This window comes from Hylaeus anthracinus, unplaced genomic scaffold, assembly GCF_026225885.1.
Source record: "Hylaeus anthracinus isolate JK02 unplaced genomic scaffold, UHH_iyHylAnth1.0_haploid 11985, whole genome shotgun sequence".
Lineage (NCBI taxonomy): Eukaryota > Metazoa > Arthropoda > Insecta > Hymenoptera > Colletidae > Hylaeus > Hylaeus anthracinus.
In genome coordinates this window covers 5,410,371-5,432,361 of record NW_026534333.1, presented here as the reverse complement: position 1 = coordinate 5,432,361, position 21,991 = coordinate 5,410,371, and the positions used below count along the sequence as shown (strand labels likewise).

Below are 21,991 nucleotides of genomic sequence, written 5' to 3'. Positions count from 1 at the left end.
TGTAACGCGTCCCCATTCGCCTGCTATTGCGCTCCTTTGATCGACGCTGGAAGGCTTCGAGGAGAGCGCTCTGAATACGGTCTGAGAAAGAGTATTTACGTGAGATTTAATTTGGATCGAGGTCGTGGAATTGAAATAAGACGCGAAGACGCGACTGCTCTGCTCTTTACCCTGCTCTGGAGTCTCTACTCTCCCAATGTGCTCCGACGTCGATAATAAATACAACAATAATAATAATAATAATAAAATTAGGAAAATTAATTAGAAAATATTCCAAAACTAATCGTTATCATCTCCTCCATGAACGAAATTCGTTTGCAGCTGCTCCTCCGCAAAGCGAGAGCGGACGCTGCGATTTTTCGATACGAAACTCGTACAGAACACTACTCGGATGACCGAGATTTTGCATAAGTTAATTGCCAACGGGATTATACGGGAGTATCGAATATAAAGAAAGACGGGGAGAGAGGAGGTCGCGAGAATATTAACGTTGATTTACGCCGGAGGTTTTAAACCGACGGCGGAGCACCGATGAGGGACGTGAAATTAAATGAAAAACAGATTATGAGAAGGACGATCCTGGGAACCGAGGATTCTCCAAGAAACGAACGAAAAATATTTTCGTCCATTTCAAGAACGTAAATTGAATTCTCGATGATTAACTGTCGGTGGAATAATAAAGGAAATTTATATTAATTATTTACATTCTAGTATTATATTTTGTGCTCGAGGAAGGGGTTTCACTTATCAGTCGACAGTAGTTTCCAGGTGGTTGTGTGAAGTCATGCTAACACAGCTGCGGTGCATACACGCCAACTGATAAAGCATTATTCAATGCATATCAGATACGCGTGCAAACCAGTCTGGTACATGTTATCTATGTATCGCCTAACAGTCTCTGCAAATCCTCAACGTTTTATCAATGCCATTGCTTGCGTCGACTCTTCGCTCTTTGATGTATCCTCCCTCGAACTTCTATTCGTGAAATTCAACTACACAGAGAAATTGCTACTCCTGGATGCTACGTAAATTACAATTCACAGAAAATTTGTTTGTATATCTGACCGTATGCATTATCTGATCGCTATTCAAGAGAAGAATCGCGTATTGATTTCCATCTCAGTGTTCTTGATACATTTTCTTTTTACATTTGCTGTAACGTTTCTGCATACATATTGCTTTCGTAACGAATTACGTTTTCTTGTCTCGCAACCGAGCGATCCGCTCCGCGAATAGATAAGTATGCAAATGAGCAGCACGAAGGATTAAGGTTTCTTCGTTCGCTGCGACAAGTGCTGTAAGTATTCGAAATTTCAAATGACCTTTTTGTACGCGGTATGCAAATTCTGGGTCACGTGTATTACCTCTTATCGAACAGAGGCCAGGCTAAACGGCCCTCGAAACGTTAAGGGCTTCGAAGTTTCGCGTAAAACTTTTCAGTGAGCCATGGATCCGCCAACTTTCAGGTTTCGTTACTTTCGAACGGCTTCGATGGATTTCGAAAATTGCGCACCTCTTAATATTATCAGCTGCTCCGCGGATTCTCGCTGTTCGCAATATTTTCAACGTTGTAATAGCTTAATTTACTAATTTGTAATTAGATCTCTGTTTTGCAATTATAGACGTACAATGCTAATTAATCGTATGCTATCGGTAAGCAATTAACGAGGTACACGTTCTCTATTTACACAATAGGAACAAATAATATACTTTTAGACATTGCATAATATTGCCGCGCGGTAACCAGTTAAATTGGAAATTCGATACGGCGAAACGAACGAGAGTCTCAGTGAATCATGTGTGCGATGATGAAACCTAGACCGCAAATATCGCCAGTGCAGGAACATTACACTCTCCCGTAACGATGCGTTACGCTATATTTGATATTATACACAAATATGGGCATACTTTATTACCGTTTCGCAAACGTTGTTTACCTGCTAATAATTTTAGAGTCGAACGGGTTAATTGCCGCAATTAGAGCAACGAAAGATTAAACTGTTAAATCCAACGAACGTCGCAAATGAATTTGCATACGTTGATTTCATCCGTTACTCGTTACTCGAGTAAAATTGTGCCCATCTCTGGCTTTAATCTAGAATTATCGAACGCAGAGTCGCGTTTAATGCGATGAGACGCAGCTTGACGTCGATGCACGGCTCCTAATCGTCAAGAATCCGCTCATATTCGCCAGTGGGATATGCAGAAGACGTTGATTGCAAATTGGAGCCGAAGCTCAAAGTAGCTGGGATTCGCAGTTAATGCCGAATACGTCCGTGTGTAATTTCAGATGTTCGAAACACGTGACGATGTTCCGAGCGATACCAGCAATTCGGAATTAATTGAAATTCAAGCGGGCCATCAGCGCCGAAAAAGCGTGTCGCTGTTTCGTGACACGCGACAACCGTGTTTGGGCTTTAATTACGCTCCGCGTAATTAGTTTTAACCTGATGCGTTGCCATTCAGATTCCAGTAGAACATTTTCCGTTGGCTTGGATTCTGTATCGACGAGCTCCGCCAAATTTTTATTATTAGTATCGTCTGCCATTCCATTACAAATTTCGTTTCGAAATTCCCATACGAGCGGCGCTGTCGAAACTTTATCAGATATTCTCGTTTGTGTAGTTATCCGTTCGTTAAATGGCTGAACATCCATTATTCTTACCAAGCAGCCCATGCAAACGATGATAGAGGGAACCGAAATTGCAATTGTATTAAAAATCGAAGTTAATCGTTCCGAATTTGTTACCTCTAAGCATTTCTAAAACTTGTAATTTTTATTAAAATTACTTTTCACATATTTATATACTTTTCTCGTAGTTTTCCACAAATTTAAATTAAACGTCGTTATTTACATCGTGCCAATCGCGTCTCGCGATGTTCCTCTCGACGCTCCTTGTACTTCAGTCAATCGTCCGCTATTTCATGCACGTCCAATATTAGTTCTCAAGTTGTACATTTAATATCCGTTTCAGCCAGCATTTTTCAGTAAACAGACTCGACGTAGTTAGGTTCCATTTAACGGAAATTCTATTTCTGATTCCACTACTTTCCGGGTTCTAATAAATTTTTGAATCGTCTACGTCCTTACATAGAGTCTACCCGCTTTAAATCGTCTGCTCGCTTCTAGTTATAAACTTTTCTGCACCGTAAATGAGAAACGTAGTCGCTCTTTAAATTGTCTGACAGCGCACGGTCCTCTTCTACTGGCACGAAAATTCCCATTCTCGTTCGTCTGGCTGCGGGCACTCCTGTTCTACTTATGAATTGCTCTGGCTACTCCATATGGAAAGCATTTCTCTTCTTTAAATTGTCTGAAGCCCTGCGTTCCCATCCTACTGGCACGAACAATGCTACATCCGTTTGATGGCGTACAGCTTTATGTTGTTCGCGAACCACGTCTGCCAGATTATGTAAATTTAGACTACTGCAGAGAGAAGGAACATTAAGTAAGAGGAATCGTTGTCCCATTAACCCTTTCAGACTAGAATTTATTTTCTCGTACAAATGTAATTTAATTTTTAGGGTTGACTTGAATCAAAATTAGTAAGGAAAAAATTTTTAAAAATCCTAGTAGTGTAGTTTTCGAGGAATATTGGTCTTTCTTCATATGCACAAATAAAGACATTTGCCTTAAAAGATAGTGTCGGTAATTTTTAAATTTTATGTCCTCAATTGTGAATGACAGGTCTGAAAGGGTTGATCCGGCTATGCTCAATTGTATTCCGCTTAGATTTTCATTTGTATTTTCAAGAGGAGGAAAAAAAAAACATTCGAGGAGTGCCGTCTCTCTGGAGTAATTCGAATATGCTCGAGATCCTTTCGTATGAATTGCAACACTTCGTGTTCCATTTGTCTGGCTACGCGGTCGATTCTACTTGCTCGTTGGTTCGTCATCTAAATTTCAAAATATCGCGGAATCTGAATTTCTAATAACGCGAGCGAACGTCACTTACCGTAAGTACCGAGAGAAAGTGAATATATTATCGGAACCTATTCGTGGTTGAATGAAAAGTGCGGAGGTAGATCGTACAGACTGTCGCTATTCTTCATGTTAATCTACTCTTCTCTACGCTCATTTTTACGTTTATCGAATGATGGAACATCGGATTGATCTATAATTTCTGAATTCTTTTATCTGGAAAGAAGAGGAAAACACCAGGCCAAGAACAAAGATATTGCTTACACGTGACGGATCCCAGCCACTCGGTGAAAGTTGTCGAGACAACGGAAGACGTTTCCATGGTTGTCGTAGGTCTGGAAGCCGACTAGAAGAGACAGACTGGAATGAATAATAACGGGACCGTAGCGAGCAGTTTGTCGTTGAAACTAACTAAGCTCTCTGGAAGCTCATTTAGCAGCGCCTCGCGTAATTTAATTTCCGTGCAGCGATTTCTCCTCTCCTTCTGGATGTATCTCGGCTCCGCATCAGAACCAGACCAGCTACGAGATATTATACCCCGAGAGGCATCGTGTTCCCCAAAAATTAATTTCATCGATCACACTTCCTACCAGTTTCGTTCACATTTTGGGGTTTCTTCAATTTTATCTCGGAATGATCCCGAGTCCGACTCGCGTATCCGAGTATGTCAAGCTTTGGTTCGTTTCTCACTCGAAAAGGCTGGTTTCGTAACTCCGTTGAGAAGCAGAGCGTGCAGATAGCCACGAGTCACAGTAATGTATTCCGTCGTAAAGGACTACCTCTGTAGGTGACGCTTCATGAATCTCTGATTCTAGTTTCAATGTCTTTGAGCCACTAATATATAGCACGACTTATACCAGCTTATGTGTACCTTAACGTGGGGCATTGTACTCTGTATTCCTGGTTGTAGATTCTCGAGTGTTTCCTCCCTGGCTGTAGATCTTTTATTTTATATGCACTCCTCTCTACCTAACCCTTATTTTAGGCTATATCCTCTGAACTTCGGTACATAGTTCGTGAAAGCTCCGCAGCCAGAGCGCGGGGACGTTGAATCTCAATTTACTTTACGTCGTTGGTGACCAATCACCGCGCCACGTATTTTCGTGAAAAAGCTGAATGCTTAAAGTAGTCGGAAATTCAGTTTTCCGTGGAAAATGGTGCGCGAAACGTGGTCGGAGGTAGACGCCAGATACGCCTGGAGTAACTCTTTCTTAATCTCTCGGGGGAGAAAAAATCTGATGCACGGGGCGGAACGGAGTATCTCTTTCGAATCGACGTCAATACGAAAATCGAATTGTGCCACTGGCGGAGGATGTGCTCGATGTCGCGGCAACGGGAAACGTTTTCTCACGGAAAAGCCAGAATATGGCCACGTCGACGGAGAATGAAATTTGCGCGATAGAAACGCGCGCTTTTCGAGGAATCTCGAAGAAGGAGTCGATTCGTTACCCACTTGGAATTGTTTTTTATGAAACAAAGAACGCTCATGTTCGAAGACACCAGTTCGAAGACTGTAACCAGTCTTTATTGCGAGGAGTTTATTACTCTACTGCCTGCTCTCCCGTCGCTTTGAAACTACATTCTTTTAAAATTGAAAATCTTCTTCCTCGAGGAATAATAATTGTGACTGTAACACAGTTTAATTTAAACTTCGACGCTCGAGGATGATCGGTAACAATGTATCGAAGGAGGGCCTGGGAAATACGATAACCCTCCGAATTTCCATTCGAAGACAAATTAACGAGGAAGGGAGAAAGCTTCGGCGCTTTGTAAAGGAATCGAACTCATTGTCCCGGCAATAATAGCGCGAACAGAGGGAAAAGAAGGAAAACCACTCCATTTTAGATTCCAGTAAATCACGCCTTTAAATCTCCCATCAAAGCGACTCTCTTTGACTTCGAGCTTCCTCGAAAAAGGGAGCAGGCTTTCAGGAAGATCGAATAATTAACCGAACAAGGCGACGTCGACGATTATCGATTTATTACTATGTCTGAGAGGATGCACTTCGTTCGAAGCCGACTCGAGGATACTGGACTCCGATGTGTTGACGTTTGTCAAAGCGCGAACGCTGCTTTAAAGGAATTTTTATTTCGTGCTTAAGAGACGTCTGATCCTAATTAATTCCAAAAAAAATTCAAGAACTTCCTCGCATTGCAGGCGATTTAAACATTAAAAATTAGGTTTCATCGTGGATTCGAGATATCCATCGGACGATTCGATTTCAGGAGAAGGGAGCGTTTTGTCCAGGGAATATCGGTTAATCGCGTTCATCGTGAATGGAACGTTGGACACCTGGTCCTGGACGAGGGCAAACGTTGCGAAGTGACTCCAATTAGGGGCCATTATGGCCTCGTTATTAATGGCTCTCGGTCCGTGCGCTGGATAACGCGATTCCACGAAACGCGTCGTGTTATTCCACCAGATTATAGAACGTCATTGTCGGGAGAGTGTGTCGATGTCAGGTGCCCGTTCTGGTTTCCTGGAAAACGCTATTTAGTTTGGCTATACCGGACTCATCAGCAATTCGCTGCAGACACGGTTCTGAATAATTTCGTTAAGTGTGTTTGGCGTTGGGCTCTTAATCCCCTCGGAGACGAATTATTTCGATTGAAATTCGCATATCATACATACCGATATCAAGCTGCAGCCTATCGATCTTCTATTCCGCGTAACCGTATCACAATCAAAACTTAATTATCGTTATTCGTTCACACGTACCAGTTTCGTAGTACGTTCACTTGAAATAATTTACATGTAAATGTAAGAGTGCCTTATTCGATTTTAAATGTTATCTGAATTTAATTTTCTGCTTTGTCCGCAGAATGCCTAACGAGAACGCGGCAATTTGCGGGTGCGGAGTGGTAGTGGACCTCCAGAAATCACGAAATGGCCCTCTATCCGCGAAGAAGCACACCATCAGGATACCCAAGTCGAAGAGCGGCAAGTCCGAAGGACGATCCGCGAAGAAACATCAGGATGAGGCGCGTTCGAAGAACAGGAGCTCCGAGACAGGAGGCAGCAGCTCCGTGGCAGAGCAAACGAGACCAGTCACGATAATCTGCAAATATGATAAACGATTGAAAAATTCGAGAAGGGCCAGGAGCGCCGACAGAGCTGAATCGCATTATACTTACATCGGTCGGTAGAAATTCCGTCATTTTTCTGACCTTTTGATAAAAAGTCTTCTTTGGGAAGTAAAAAAAGAAAATTGACGATTTTCTCTTGCAGTAATTCCTAACTTAAATGACTATAAACTTATCCGTTGAGTAATTGAAATCAATTTGAACTACGAGACATCTCGTAGTTCCCAGTGAATGGGTTAAAGTACGTATAAACGGTAAAAGACTTGCACTTGTTTACTTAAAATTAATTCCTAAAGGAGACCTCGTTTTGGAATACTTTAACTGCGTAATGCCCTTAATGCTTATTAACCATATCCTGCGCATCGATGCACATATGCATTTTTCTTTGATATTTTATTACACAACAGCATAAACAACAACTTATGCGCTGTTCCTAACAGAAATAAGACGTCTACGTTATAAAAATGTTACAGCACCATTAAAGATTATTATTCTTGAGCTACATCCGACAGTTGGAATGAAGTTATTAGAATGAAAATATGAATTACAAAAAGGAAAAGTTTGATGAAATCTAGCTAGGCCGCCAACGCGTTACGTGACGTCGACGAGAAACTGACAAGGAACATCCGCGAGATGTCCAGCACAGATTTTGAAAGTTTGCTCGTTTATAGACGCGTACTTTTCCTAAACTGTGAAAATCCGAAAGTTTCGTGTACAAACTAACTGCTAAAGTTTTCGCCTCCTAATTTCATCTTGGAAATCTTTGGGGACACGGGAAGGTATCTGGAAGAATTTTTGTTTAGTTTTCGAGGAGAAATAGACGTCGACGAAGAAGAAACAAATACAGAATATTAATAGCGAATCACGTACACCGTAAATATAAAAATAATGTCAAGAATAGAAAGTTAATTTTACAGAAGCGTGCGATAAATTCACTTGCAAGTAAGAATTAAAAGAATTAATGGAAAAAGGAAGTAGAGAGAAACTGGTACTATAACCGTTGAAACTTTGTCACGGTATCGCAAGTGACATTCGACTCGCGATTCCAACGATTCACGCGTCATAAGACACGGCACCCAATTTATTTTCATCTACGACTAATTAATTGTCGATCTTTGCTTGAAATTGGTTTGCGCAGATTCTGGGTCCAGCATACTCGGCGGTGGATTTCGGGAAAACACTATACCGGAGGCCCTGTACGCCACCATTCCAGACACGCCGAACTCGAGTGCCAATGATACAGGAAATAGTCAATTAAACGCGCATAGTAGATCGCAACCCGTTTACGCCATTCCCTCTATGGTATCGCCGCCGCCCACCTACGACGTAGCCATCTCGAAAACGTGGCAGGTGAGTGGTTATTAATAGTCACTAGTCGAAAATAGAATTCTGAACGGAAAATATCGACAACGCGGTCGAGTGAATCTCGTGTAACTTGTTCCACTTTAAATTTGCACACTTTATTTTCCTGTTTGCAATGTACACGATTCCCTGAATGAGTCGGCGGATGAAAATCGAGAAACAGGTGATTCCGTATACAAAGTCGAATGAAAAATATGACGTAAAGTTCGTTTTTTGTTTTTTCGTGCAAGACTTCGGTATCGAGTTTAAATTACTTTTAACGGACGAGCTTGTCCATTAACGCGTAAAAACAACTTCGAGGCTGATCGGATGAAATGTTTAACGAATCTTTAAAGTAAAACGAAACGTTTCCAGGATGATTCGACTTGTTGAGTTACTTTACTGTGAAAATGGGTCAATTAATCAATAAATGGGTCAATGGGTCAAAGGCTGTATTGTTACGCAGATAAGCCATTATTTCTTCTGATGGACTGAAACAATGGCGAATAATCATTGTTAATCGAAGCACCGGTACAAAGGTATTATTCGATCAGCTTATTCCCCATACTATTGTTTCGCATTACATGCAAGGTAAATCCATAGTATTTACTCCCCGTCGAACGTGATTTAATTCTTTGATATTTCTCTCGGAAAATTCTATACACCTGTTCCAAACGTTAACAACACACGGTGGACGTTTCCCGTGTGTTACAATTGCGTCAAAATATATCATTCGTTCACTCGTCAAATGATGAATTTCAAAGCGTATCGGTAACGTGAATTCAACAACTATTCATCGATAATCAGAAGTTCTTAATTATATATATATATAAATGTTTGATAGGAGGAACTCTAATTACCAATGGTGTAGAAAAGTACTCGATTCAATTCTAGCTGCTGCAGTCGCTCACAACGATACTCAAGCAAAAACCTTCGATACAGTTTTGGATATTCCTGTGAAACCACAAATTGGAAACCGTTCCGCGAAATTACGAGGAGTGAAACTACCGTGGAATCGATGTATCGGAAGAGACGCGAAATCAGAGACTCGTCACCGTTCAAACGTGTCGCTGGAGGATTTAACTACCGAATAGTAACGGCCGTCCTTGGTCAGACAGTAGACAGAACGGTCCCAGTAGCAAAGGTTGTTCGCGACCAGACTTGTTAGACGGTGACCTGCAATCGACGCACACACCCTCCTCCGTTCACCCCTCCAACATTTTCTGTGAACGCGTTGACGGTCCGCTAATTGCGCACTTTAGACCTCTAATCACGTGCAAGAGATCCGATTTGCATCGGAATTACAAAAACCTGGAAAACGAGAAGCCCTTTGACGCTGCGAAATTACCTTTCAGGCGTAAATTATCCAGTCGATTTTTCGTGTCAATCCCATTCTGTCGAAACGGAAACTCGGGGCGTTTGATAAGTTTCGTAATTACGTTTAAAAATCGAACGAGCTTCGCGTTTGCTCGGTTCCTTCCGTGGGTCTCGATTTCTAAAGTGAGAGGAACATAATACATTTTTGCGGAGAAATATATCTTGGAGATGAATAAATCGGATTTTGGCTGATTAATCAACCCAGACAAGATCACGCAAGATGAAACGATCAGTAATAGAAACTAAGTGAATTTCTCTTATCTCGAGATGCCTGGGTTCGGTGCACCGGATTAAAATAACAGCGGAGTAGTTTAATCCGTGTAATCGATGTGCTGGATACCCAGTGGCCGTCCTATTTCTTCGATAATTGCCAACGAACTTTTCGCACAATAATCTGGCAATTCGTTTTTCTCCTTGCTGATCTTTCGTGAGTCTTAGAACTTCGCGACCACCGGGTATCGTGGGAAATTCTTCGTTCTTAAAGGCTCGAAGGTAAAGGTGGAACTACTCGAGACCAGCATAACTCGTGACGCGCGTTATGGATGCGGGAAACGTGATCTGGTTACATTTAGTTTGAACTACTTGAAGATTTTTAAAATGCTGAATGGGCTAGATGAATCCAAGAAAAATTAAAGGTTCGCCGAGATGTTCCAATGAATTATTTTCGGTCTTCGACAGTATTAATATACGGAACGTGTATCAGACACATCGAACAACATTATCAAGTTCCTAATAAATACTCTCAGCGTTAACTAAAGGGAGATCGATAGAATTCGAGCAAATTTCCATGAATATTCGAAGCACTCGCTCGTTTTCACGGAAACTGTTCACGCGAGAGGGGATGAGATCGACGGACAAAAGGCAAATTCGAGTCGCTTCCGAGCTCTAGAACCATTTTGCTTCTGGCTGGCCGCTTCGAATAGTTCTGCGGCGCCTGCCGACACATAAATTGTCGTGCCACATCGTGGACCACCCCCTTACGAAAAACAGTGCTACCCCCACTGTCGACCCACTTCGAAGTCCCGTTGACGATGCCAGGACACCTCGAATTTTGCTGAGTTCGTGCCGTTCCATTCTCACCGCGTTTTATCGACTGGCGTTGCTCGCAGATTCGATACTTCGAAACTTTCACCCCCGGTCGAATGTTTGGCAAGTTTTGAATTAACCCGACGTTGAGACTCGGCGAATCCTCCAAGGACCATCGCGTACCGCAATTTCCGCCGATTTGCTCCGCTCCACTCAATTTCTTTCGATCAATACCTCCCGGAGAGACTTAAAAGGATCCTTGGATAATTCTAACGAGCATCGTCCAGATGCTTTGGACTAACGTACAGGAGATATTATGCAAAAATTGACAGAATCGATGCTTGCCGGTGAATGATATAAATACAAACGGTACGGCACGGCCTGTTATGCTGGCGTTTAATTGCGTTTCGATTCGAGAGTTATCTTTGGAAAAAGAAGAAACTGTAATACATAATATCCATATCCGTTGTCATATCACATAAACTTAAGTAGTCGTTAATCTAAATGTCGTCTGAAACGCAATTTGACTAATGAAAGACTCGATAATTACTCCAAACGAGCTCAAGCTCGTGTTCGAGAGGTATTGCTTTGAACTTAAGCTTGATACCTCTAATGATTTCGCTGAAACGCTCATGCCAGTTTTCGTGTCACGAGAACCCGTGAACTCATTATTCTAAACGACGACAAACGAGGACTTAGAGGAGTCGCGGGACGATTTATTTCCCAAAGTTTCCAACGTCTTAATTCCGCGTAAACTGTACGGGGGTGGGCAAGGTAGCAAACAATCTTCATCGCATCGGAGATTAATGTCGACATGGCTCGGGACTAACTATATAAATTGTCCGTGTCGAAAAGTTTGCTTAGATTGATATGGTAACTTTTGAACGCGTTTCACGTTCCTGGTGAGAAATTTCAGTAGCCATTGTTGTAAAATGGAGGCACGTATTGCCGGCATCGGAAAGGTAATTCAACTTTCCGACGAATTCTGTCGCAACACTTTCGCTTTCGAAGCGCTGGTCGAGTCTCCGAGGAATTTCAAATCGAGGGAAACTTCGCCTTTAATTGATTAAATACGTTTCTTCATACGGAGGCGAGGAATTCGAAATTATTGCTCGAAGAACACGAACGACGCCGTGAATAAAACTAGCGATATTTTCCGTGATAAAGCTGTCCAATTTTATGGCTCCAACCGTGTCGTGTAAAATGAAAGCGTATACATATTCAGCATTGTGATTTATTCCGGTGATTTATTTACAATGCTTTCCACCCGCTTTCACAAGAAGCTAATAAATTCTGTTTTGAATAAAACGACAATGAATCTTCCTCTGGATTCGTTCAACTTTCACAATTACCGCGAAGAAAGATGTCCTACTCTGGGCCAACGTAGTTTGAACGAATTAATATCCACGAGATTTATTTTTATGTTCTTACGATGTGTAATCATTTCCAGAAAAAAAAAAATATATAAAGGAACCCTTGGAAAATAAAATACCTTAATAGAAATGAAAACAACAAATTTCATTATACTTCTGCTGTCGGTAGAAGAACAAAAGCGAATAGAAGTTCGCTGGAACAATTTTCCAGAAAGTTTTCTTCCCTCGTTCAAGAGGAGATAATAAATTCTGTTCTCAAAAAAAAAAAAAAAAAAGCGACGGATTCGCTCGCTTTATTACAGTTGTTTACCAAGTTCTGTCTGCATTTTCTTCAAAATGACGATGGTCACGTGTCCGCCCTTGGCCTCGCAAGTTTTGATATCACAGAAACGATACGAATAAATCGGAATCTAAGTGGTCGTGAATAAGGTACCGGAAACAATTCCTGGAAGCCCGGTTCCACTACCTCGGATGATCGGACAGCGCTAATCTTTTTCCTTGATTCGTCTCGAACTTAGGGAAGAACCCTAAAGTGGACTGGATAAAGGCCTAACGCTTTTCTTGCGTGCGGGGATAACGATCGTACCTCGTTTCAGCTCGGTTTTCTTCTAGACGAGCTGAGCGTTATGGAAAACGGTAAAAACGAGATGAATCTCCGGCTGCTGTGTTAATTTACACAACCCATCGCAATAGATATAGTTACAAATGAACGTCGGTAGGTTCAGTGTTAAATCTAATTAGAACATGATAACATCTAAAATTCTTCTAGGAAGTTTTGTCGCCACTGGTAATCTCATTAATAAAGGATTGAACTTATTTGTCACGCCGTACAACTCGGTTTTCGAAACATTGGTACTACCGGAAATAATTAAACTCCTCCGTGGTCCGCAGAGCACACCTTCCGCTCGGAAGACCAACAAGGAGTTTAATTATTCTCGGTCACGCTAATGTTTAAGTAAAAGATGGAGTATTCAGATTTGAAATTTCGGTCGCAAAGCCTCGGCGACGAGCACAGTTTCCCCTGCAGACCGTCTACAATTTTTTTGGTATGCGTTCGAATAAAACAAAGCCCGTTTAAATTGCAGCTACGGGGAGACGCTTCCAATGCCACTTTCCACCGGAACAGCCGAGGATAAAACGAAATTAAAATGTTTTTTCCATTAGCGTGGGCTGAACGACCGCTTTCCCGACAAACGAGCCGTGAAATTCGTTTCGAAGAACAAAAAGTGTTCGTCGTTCGAGAGAATAAATTCCACTTTGGTCAGCTCGGGGCGACGATCCGCGCGGCCACTTTTCCGTGTCGCGCGCGATCTCATTAAAGCGATCGAAAACACCCAGGCAAAGTAGAAGCGAGATGTTTCCCTCTAGAAACACGATTTCGTTACGCCCTTTTCGCGGTGACTTTCCTCTCGCAGACGTCGATGAAAATCGACAGAAACGAGGCCAATAACTGCGCAGCTATTCGTCAGATCCGTGGTCTCTAGTTTTCGAGGTCACTTGTTTCCGCAATCGGGAAACATCGATGGAAACGTCGATAGAAAAAGCTGCGAGCAATTTACTGTTTCCATTTCAAAACAACCCCGAGAGATCCTCGGACGATTCTGATAGACTTCTCACCCTCTACCGCGATTGTGACGAATGGAAGAATTGGAAATGCATTCAACGTTGGATCTGGCGTATGTTGCAATGTAAAGAAGCTTTAAATGATTAAATCGGAAGTTATCCCTCGCGAGTAAGAAACTTCTTACGCATTTTCACCACTCCCTTGCTTCCAAAAATCACGCTATGAAAGAACGTAGTCGTCGATCCCCGCGTTTTATTTGCGCGAGGGAATGTTCAAAAATTGTACAGAAAATTCGCTGAACGCCGATGATGCGATAATTAAATTATTATTCGCGAACTTTAATTAAACGCGCTCAGAGCACAACGCTAGGTAATTAATGCTGCTGCGAAAGTAAAGCCGAAACCCCCGTTGCGACATTTAATTTTACGATGAGGATTTCATACACGCAAATGAAAGCGTGACGACGTCGTGCACAATACAAGTGAGCGACGCACACGCGGAGGATCTTCTCGACGTTTATTGTTCGTTACGGGATAATGGGGATCGAATGACAGCATTTCTCGAGTCGACGGTGATTTACGGATTTTCAATAACTGTAATCGCAGGCACTGCGGTGAAATGGAACGACGACGATGCAAATATTTAACTAAGCGAATAATACGAAGCACCGAAGTTTTATTTTACCGTTTTTCCCTACGTTTTCAATCGAGTCATATGAAAAATTGTTTCTCTGTGCTTGTACACGATTTCCCAAAGTCTCGACCACTAATTTCGAAACCAAATACATACTAAATTTTCATTGAACAGCGACGAGTGACACGTACGGTGACGGCACATGACGTATTCTATGTACGACATATCGTAATGGGTTAAATTGGATTCCGAACAGCGTCGATGAATCACGTTTCCATTCAGGATACCGAGAACTACCGCAGAAATAACTTCCTGGAAGTGAAGTAACCGAAAAAGGAAGAGAACGCATGGCGTCTGGATGGCGCGCCGAACAGAGTTTTTGCTTTTCAAACAATTGGCTCGAGTTCAAATCCTCGACCGCGCCAAAAAACTGTTTTCTTTCATTCTCCGCGAGTCGTCGCATCGTAAACAGCGGCGACCTTCGTTTCAACATCGAATCAACAATGATCAAAATAATTACATATTGGCAAACTGATTTTCTATATACTCGAATCCACGAGGAGGGACTAGAATCACCCAAGCAGTGAAATAAAAAAATATTTGACTGTGTAAAGTCGAATCCACCATCAACGGAAATGTGTTTTCGTATTTCGAGGACCCATCGCGTGTATCGCCCACCAGCGATCAAATTCGGAGCGCAAGATTGAACAACATTTCCCGTCAAACTTTCCCCAACAGCAATTAGTTGAATTACAGCGGCGAAGCCCCTGGCAGCTTCGCTTCGAATCGAAAGATTAAACGTAGCGTCGGTCGCATTCCTACTGTTCAACGCGATTTCCATCTCGGCTTTCCGACAATCCGACCAATTACAGGAAACAATATAATTAATGCCGACCACCGGCTGCCTCGTTATCAAATTATTTCTCCTAACAGTTTACCCTTCGGCGAAATTCTCGACAGACTAGTTTCTTTTTAAAATACTCCTTAAATGATAGATTTGACCTTTCTTTTATAAATTTTTTTTTCAAAAATGCAAAACAATCGTTTAAATATTTTTTTGTTTACAATAGTACAAAGTTTCAAAATTTTCTCTCAATAACTACTGGTAGCAAGTTTTTATCGCTGCGTCCTTCCCTGATTTTTGACTCGATCCGCCGCCAACCAGTGATCTTTGATTCCAGTCTGGCCTGCCACCGACCTACGAGGAGTACCTGTGTCACAAGTACGCCATGCTGTCTCGATCTCACACCCCGCCGCCGCCGTGGTCGGATTCGACGACGACACCTCAAGCGATGAGCGCTCAAACGCGTCGGGAGCTGTTGGCGAGCCAGCCAGAGCTCAGGGAGTATCTGGAGCAGTTGTCGTTGTCACAGAACAACGAGAGGTCCAGTGGACACCACCGCCAGGGCGCTGTGCTGAGGGACAGCTACCTCTCGAATCAGCAAACCTTCAGGGAGCAGCAAACCAGGACGAACCAGCAGCGAACGCGAAAAATGCCTCCCAGGTGAGTCTCGAGGCAAAGACGTTGTCGGATAATTCGTTCCAGGAATGGAAAGGTACGAAATAATTTAGACTCTCGTTCCCGTCGACCACGTGTCCACGACACCCTTGGGAATTGTACAAGGCGGAACTGACGCAAGTACCATTATAGGAGACGACTCTTTTCGATGCTGGCTGATTTGTGCGTCTGCGCCGATTTTAGGAATCCCCAGACTTGAATGAAAATGTTTGCAGATGGGGCTAGGGAACGATGTAGAAGTAGATTCAATACGTTCGAGATTGTGAAATATAAGCGAATTTTTTAAGTAGAGAAAGTATAGTAGCATCGAGATCTGTAATGGTTACGAATGTTTCAACCTTTGTGCACAAAGAATTAACCTAACGTCCCACCGTTATTTTTGAATACGATAAAAACGTCGAACGAATAAATGAAAAATAATTTCAGATCGCAGAGCGAGAGTCGAGTGCAGCAGCAAAGAATCGCGACGTACGAAGACGGCGCGTTCTGCATGGAGACGACCGCGCTGCAATCCGCGTTCGAGAATGGACTAGCCTTTTGCAGTTTGATGTAAGATCTCCAAACATCCGATGAACGAGACGAAACAAACCAAGGATTCCAGAGATCCAGGAAAATTGTATTCGAGAGCAGTGTCTCGTCGGTGGTCGCTCGAAAAGGAAGAATTTCATTGCGGACGCAACGAAACATCCCCCACGAATCGACTTCGATACAATCGATCTCGTACCTTCGCTATTCCCCAGACTCCTTCCTTCTTTCGTCGCGTTCCGTAAAACTTGAACGCGAGCTTCGATTCGATTCGAGGGTGAAACGGGAGTTCGTTCGACGTCTTCGACGGGGAAATTTTGAGAGCTCCAGGCACTCGAAAATTTCTCTGGTTTCGAGGATTTCGAAACTTTCCAGACGACAGAAGACATTGGAAATTTTCAAGCTCTTTTCAAGTCCTGCAGTGGAAACTTTCTAAACGCGGAGTTTCGCCGCAAGAAATTCTTGAATTGGCGGAACTTTCGAGCGCCTGTTGTATCGACATCTCTCGACGGCACTGAAAATTAATAATTTGTGGAGAACATGGACGAGTTTTGTGTGATTCGTTATTACGTTTTGGACCTTACACCTTGGATCGTCTCTCGGAAGGAAATTTATAATTGCTCGGTAACCGAGGCCCCTTAATTTAAGACTCGTCGCGGATATGCAACACGTAAGTATTTGAATTGAAATTTTTTAATTGATCGATCAACTTTAGAATTATTCGGTTCCGTTAAATGACCAAGCTTGAAGTCGAAATGAACACAGAAATGTAAATGTAAATGTTCCCTGCAAATTATTATCGTTACAATACAAGCTGGACTACCTACTCTGGTCCCGAAAATCTCCCAGCTGTAAATCTTCGAATGATCACCGTCATTCGCACAAATCTAACGTCAACTAACCGGAAACGCTGTCTCAAACGATTCCACCACTCGAATACAATTTTTATTTAAACGAGCTAGCAGAATGCTCGAACTTGAACATTCTTTTCATTACTCACGGTTGGTGGACGAGCAATCTTCTTTATGTACTCGAGGAATCGCTCATGCGCATTGCGAACGATGAATTTTCCGATTGCCTTCGTCCTTCCTGGCTGGTCCAGGATCCGTGCGTCTAATTCGAGCAGGAACAATGGGAAAAAATAATCGATTGCTCGATTATTCCACCTACCTCATCAACATTCACCGTTTCACTCGGTGAATTTAATGTTCCTTGTTTTGAATTACTCGCGAAAACGAATTTAGGTTTTTCGCGTTGTGAGAAAAAGGCGCAACGGTTCGAATACGCATAGCGATTGTTTTGGCCTAATTTGAAGGATACATAGATCTTCTGTTCCTTCTTTGCCGATAACCAGTCAATTGCATAGGACTTTTCTACTTACCACGGGTATGTATTATAATTTGTATGTAGTATGTTTATGTAAACGTTCCCAATATTTGTACTTTGATGCACGTACATAATCACGTACAGTTGCATCGAATTATTTGCATAAATGAGTTTGTTATTTAACGTTGGATACTCGAACGCTATAAACAGATCGGACGAAATCTTGAATGAAAGAAGAGACTGACGTCGAAATCTTCGAGTATCTAAAATTGTGGAATGAAAATTTCGATGTTCACAATTTATTTTTGAAAGAAAATCTCTGGCGTTTACGTAATTTATTAATTGACTCGTGAATTCGAAAAGTTCAAACTTAAAATATCGTTCTAATTACCGAGACTATGTTAATTGTATTCAGAGATCGTTCATTTCGTGACATTTCTCTTCGAAAAGAATACGTTTTTGCTGGCAAAACGAATTCGAAATTCCCAATGAATCTCATCGAAACGGTTTCAATTACGAAAGAATTCGTAATCATCGGAGATGATCGAAAAACATGCCGATCGTCTCGAAACGGCATTTAAGATTCGTGTTCATCGCCCACACGCTCCCTAACAAATAAATAAAACGAGGAAAGAAAATACTTAAGGCCGTGCTCTGTGTTCACTACAAGTATATTCATCGTCGTCACGCTATGTTGCCAACACGCAACAAGCAATCGAACCTTCCGATCCTGCTTTTTTCTTGCGAGTTTCTCATTCTTCTACTTTCTCGTATTTTGTTGAAAGAGACATTTATCCTCCAAAAGAAAATGGTAACTTTTTCTCCTATCGGTTGGATAATATTAACGAATAAACGAACGAAACATTCGGCTTGTTTTTTAGCGATCGAAACGAGACAAGCGGAACTTAAATTCTTGTAGAAGCGCCGGTATAAAATTTTTATTTTTGTCACTGTAACGTTTAATACGGACGAATGTCGTAGTTTGTTCTAGCTATAGTACGATATAAGGGAATTGTGGGTGTTTAACGAGAAACGAAAAATGATATACATTTCTATAGAGTGTAGGGATACAATTTAATCTTCGCTGTCCTGTTGTATATAAACGTAATCGATTACGAAACTCCCGGTGAATCTTTCGTTCGATCTCTAAATGTGTATCGTCGAGTTTCACCTTGTAATTGTTTGCCAGATTCCGGGTGTTTTCGGTATAACACAAAGGAAAGTATCTTTCATCGAAACAGAGCAGAAAAAGTATTTCTGAACTATTTTTGAAGCAGACACGTCCCACGGGCGCGCTGTCCGTAGAATTTAATTTGCAAACTTTCAGTGGATTATGGTAATTTCTTTGCGCTACGTTGCATGGAACCAGATCATCGATTCGTTTCCCGGCAGTCTGAATATTTAACGAAGTCGAACGAAAACGTACTCGTTAATTTCGGACGCGGTTCCACGACAGAGTCGGGTATATCCTATTTCGAATAACGAATACGGAGTAATCAATGGTTATCGAAACCAGGCTTGCACGAATAAGATTTCATTCGTTGTTCGAAAGGATGCATGAAAATCTATTCGAATAAATCTTTAATCGAACGATCACTCGAGTGAGAATTTATTCGAGTAACGCCAAACTCTGTTCCATGATAATATCCAAACGTCTCATTGAAATAAATGTACATGTACGCGCATATAAAGTATGTAAAATAAAGTGTCCAATAAGTATTCATCGCTAAGAATAGTTTTACCGATTCGTTGGCTGAATGTTGGCGAAGATATACGGTAGAACGTTAATTATCCAGATGGGTGCTACAACGTATTCGAAGGAATTTTTAAGTAGCATTCTACCGCATCCATAAAATAACGAAACACTTATCGGCCAAATAATCTGACGAACGAAACGTGCAACCATTTTAATTAAGTATCAGGCCATCAATTTTTCTACGCGAATATCGCTTCGAGTCCCACGTACGGCGCATTACAGCAACCCCCCGAACGGGCGAAATTCGTTCATTCCTTAGACGCGACTTAATCGCCATTAACCATAACCGTAATTTTAATGGTAATCACAGTAATTAACCTGTGTAAAATTATCGAGCCACTCGACGTACCGTATCAGACGATAGGGGTGTACCGCAATTAAGTAACGACGCCCGCTCTAGGCGGCGCACTATCGAATAGGCTGTCCTAACGACATACAAAGCAGAAAGTAGCGTGTAAAGTCGATGTTTAAATGCAGAAGCGTGTTAAGAGTGTAGACTAGTGTAAAATTGTCCGCGTCGACACGTTCGCGTAGCAACAACGTACCGATTTACGTGTAATTTAGACGGCAGGGCCTGTCGATTAGAAACTAAGAGTTCCCTTTTCCGAGCGTACGCGGTCTATTGTACTTGTAAATATCCAGTGCTGTTCGTCGAACGATCAGAACGCTGTTTACGAATTGTCGAACGTTGATACGAGTTTAAAAAAAATTATATCTCTATCCAGGGTTGAGCATTATTCCGATGAATGTTGTGCGTTACTTGAAATGGAAGTAGTAAAAGAAATAATTAGATGATATTTGAAACATCTGAATAAACTGTCTGTATTATCTATTATTTAAATAAAAATTTGGTCAATTCTGATTTTATCAGGATTACCGTATTCAACAAAATATTACTTACAGTTAGGACTTATTCGTACACACGGTCAAGTCTCCATTTTCGGAAACAGGAACGTTCCGAATTACTTTCCATTCATTTCGAAAGCAAATAGTTTTGATAATTCGAGAAAAGCGTTCCGCGAACAGCAATTGAGTTCTCAATCGCATCAGCGAATGATGTTTCACACAAAAGTTGCTTCCAATCGATCCAATAGCACGAAATGGATGTACGATACTCGTTGATAACACGTAACGTGTTACTCATTATTGTATATAACGATCGCCATCGTTTCGTGGAGAACGTAACGTATATTCGAATAGGTATAACGTAACAGCGAATAATCTGACTCACGAACACTTCGCCACGATGGAGAATGATGTTCCATGGCGAAACTTCGTTATTCTCGACACCAAATCAACGTTTCTGTCTGTTAAAATAACACAATTGGTTTCAATCCAGTATAACCCAACGTATGTTTCGGTCGCCAAGAAAACTTTAATTTGTCCGAGAGAATTAAGAAACATTTCGACAATTTCATTATAATAAATTCATTTCATTTAGAACTAGCACTCGAGTTAGCTCTCAAATCAGTACATCAATAATTTCTCGCGCGGAATAATTGCGAACTAATTACGAACTCCGAGACAAAGTAATTTATGAACGCGACGCGACGCGAGGAGAAGTCCCGTGAGCCGCGATTGAGGAATTATTGCGCTTCGTAACGAGTTACCAATAGATAAACCCTTCACTGGCATGCAACGTGCGTGAAGACGTTAAATTTTGTTTAAAAGTAAATCGCGAAGGAGACGGTATATATTAATGTTACGAAGAAGGAATCGCATAGATTAGAATCCCGCGGGGCTCGCCGCGTTTAAACAATCTAATGTTAGTAAATCTTCAGTCAAGTTTCACGCCGATGCGACGCGTAGATGATTCTCCTATCAACTGAGGATTTCATTGTCTCGAGGCAAAGAGATAAAGCAGTGGAGATGATCAAATGGGGATTATTCTTTATTCTTTTTCTCCCTTTAATTCTCGGCGTTAGAAGAATCATTCTGCGAGCTGACGTACGTCTAAGCGCACACGGTCGATCGTTCAAACGATAAATGGTTAATAAATGTGAAAGGACACGTCGCAACACCGATGTGGATATCTTCCACAGCTTCCACCGTCACAATCGCAGAGAAATGGAACTTAGAACTGCCAAAGAGCGAGACATTTCTAAAATTTGTAGATCGAACACTTACGTAAATTTGCAAAGCGGCGTTATCGATACACGTCGTTTACAATACGAAGGCTGGATTGGTTCGCGAATTGTGGTACTTTGTACGGGAGAGGGGACGACCTGGATCAAAAGGTGTTCCGGTGAACCAGTACCAACGAAACGGAATTATTTCGCGAGAATGTAATGGAAGAATACGACGTCACGGTGGAAAAGCGTGTTCCGTATTGGGAACGGAGTTATATGAAGTAGTATTGTAAGTAAAAACTACGATGGTATCTTGTAGATGCATTACAATGACATAGAAATATTTTTCTCATCGTCGTGTACCTCGTATTATTTTCCGTGAATGTCGTTGTCTTTTTCCTGCCGTCGAGCACAATGACACCTTCTAAATATATAAACGAAATGAAATGATGGAGGAAGTAAAAATGTTCGCGACTA

At 41.8% G+C, this 21,991-nt stretch overlaps 1 protein-coding gene across 1 annotated transcript in view; it reads left to right on the top strand.

The window, feature by feature from the left end:
* LOC128886579 (uncharacterized) overlaps positions 1-17,498 on the top strand; it is a 58,624-nt gene extending 41,126 nt beyond the window's left edge. Inside the window, exons 2-5 of the mRNA XM_054141592.1 lie at positions 6,744-7,060; positions 8,144-8,355; positions 15,501-15,823; positions 16,265-17,498. Coding sequence (XP_053997567.1) covers positions 6,745-7,060; positions 8,144-8,355; positions 15,501-15,823; positions 16,265-16,391 — 978 coding nt within the window. The 5' untranslated portion in view covers position 6,744 and the 3' untranslated portion in view covers positions 16,392-17,498. The remainder of the gene's footprint in view (positions 1-6,743; positions 7,061-8,143; positions 8,356-15,500; positions 15,824-16,264) is intronic.
* Positions 17,499-21,991: the final 4,493 nt, after the last annotated feature.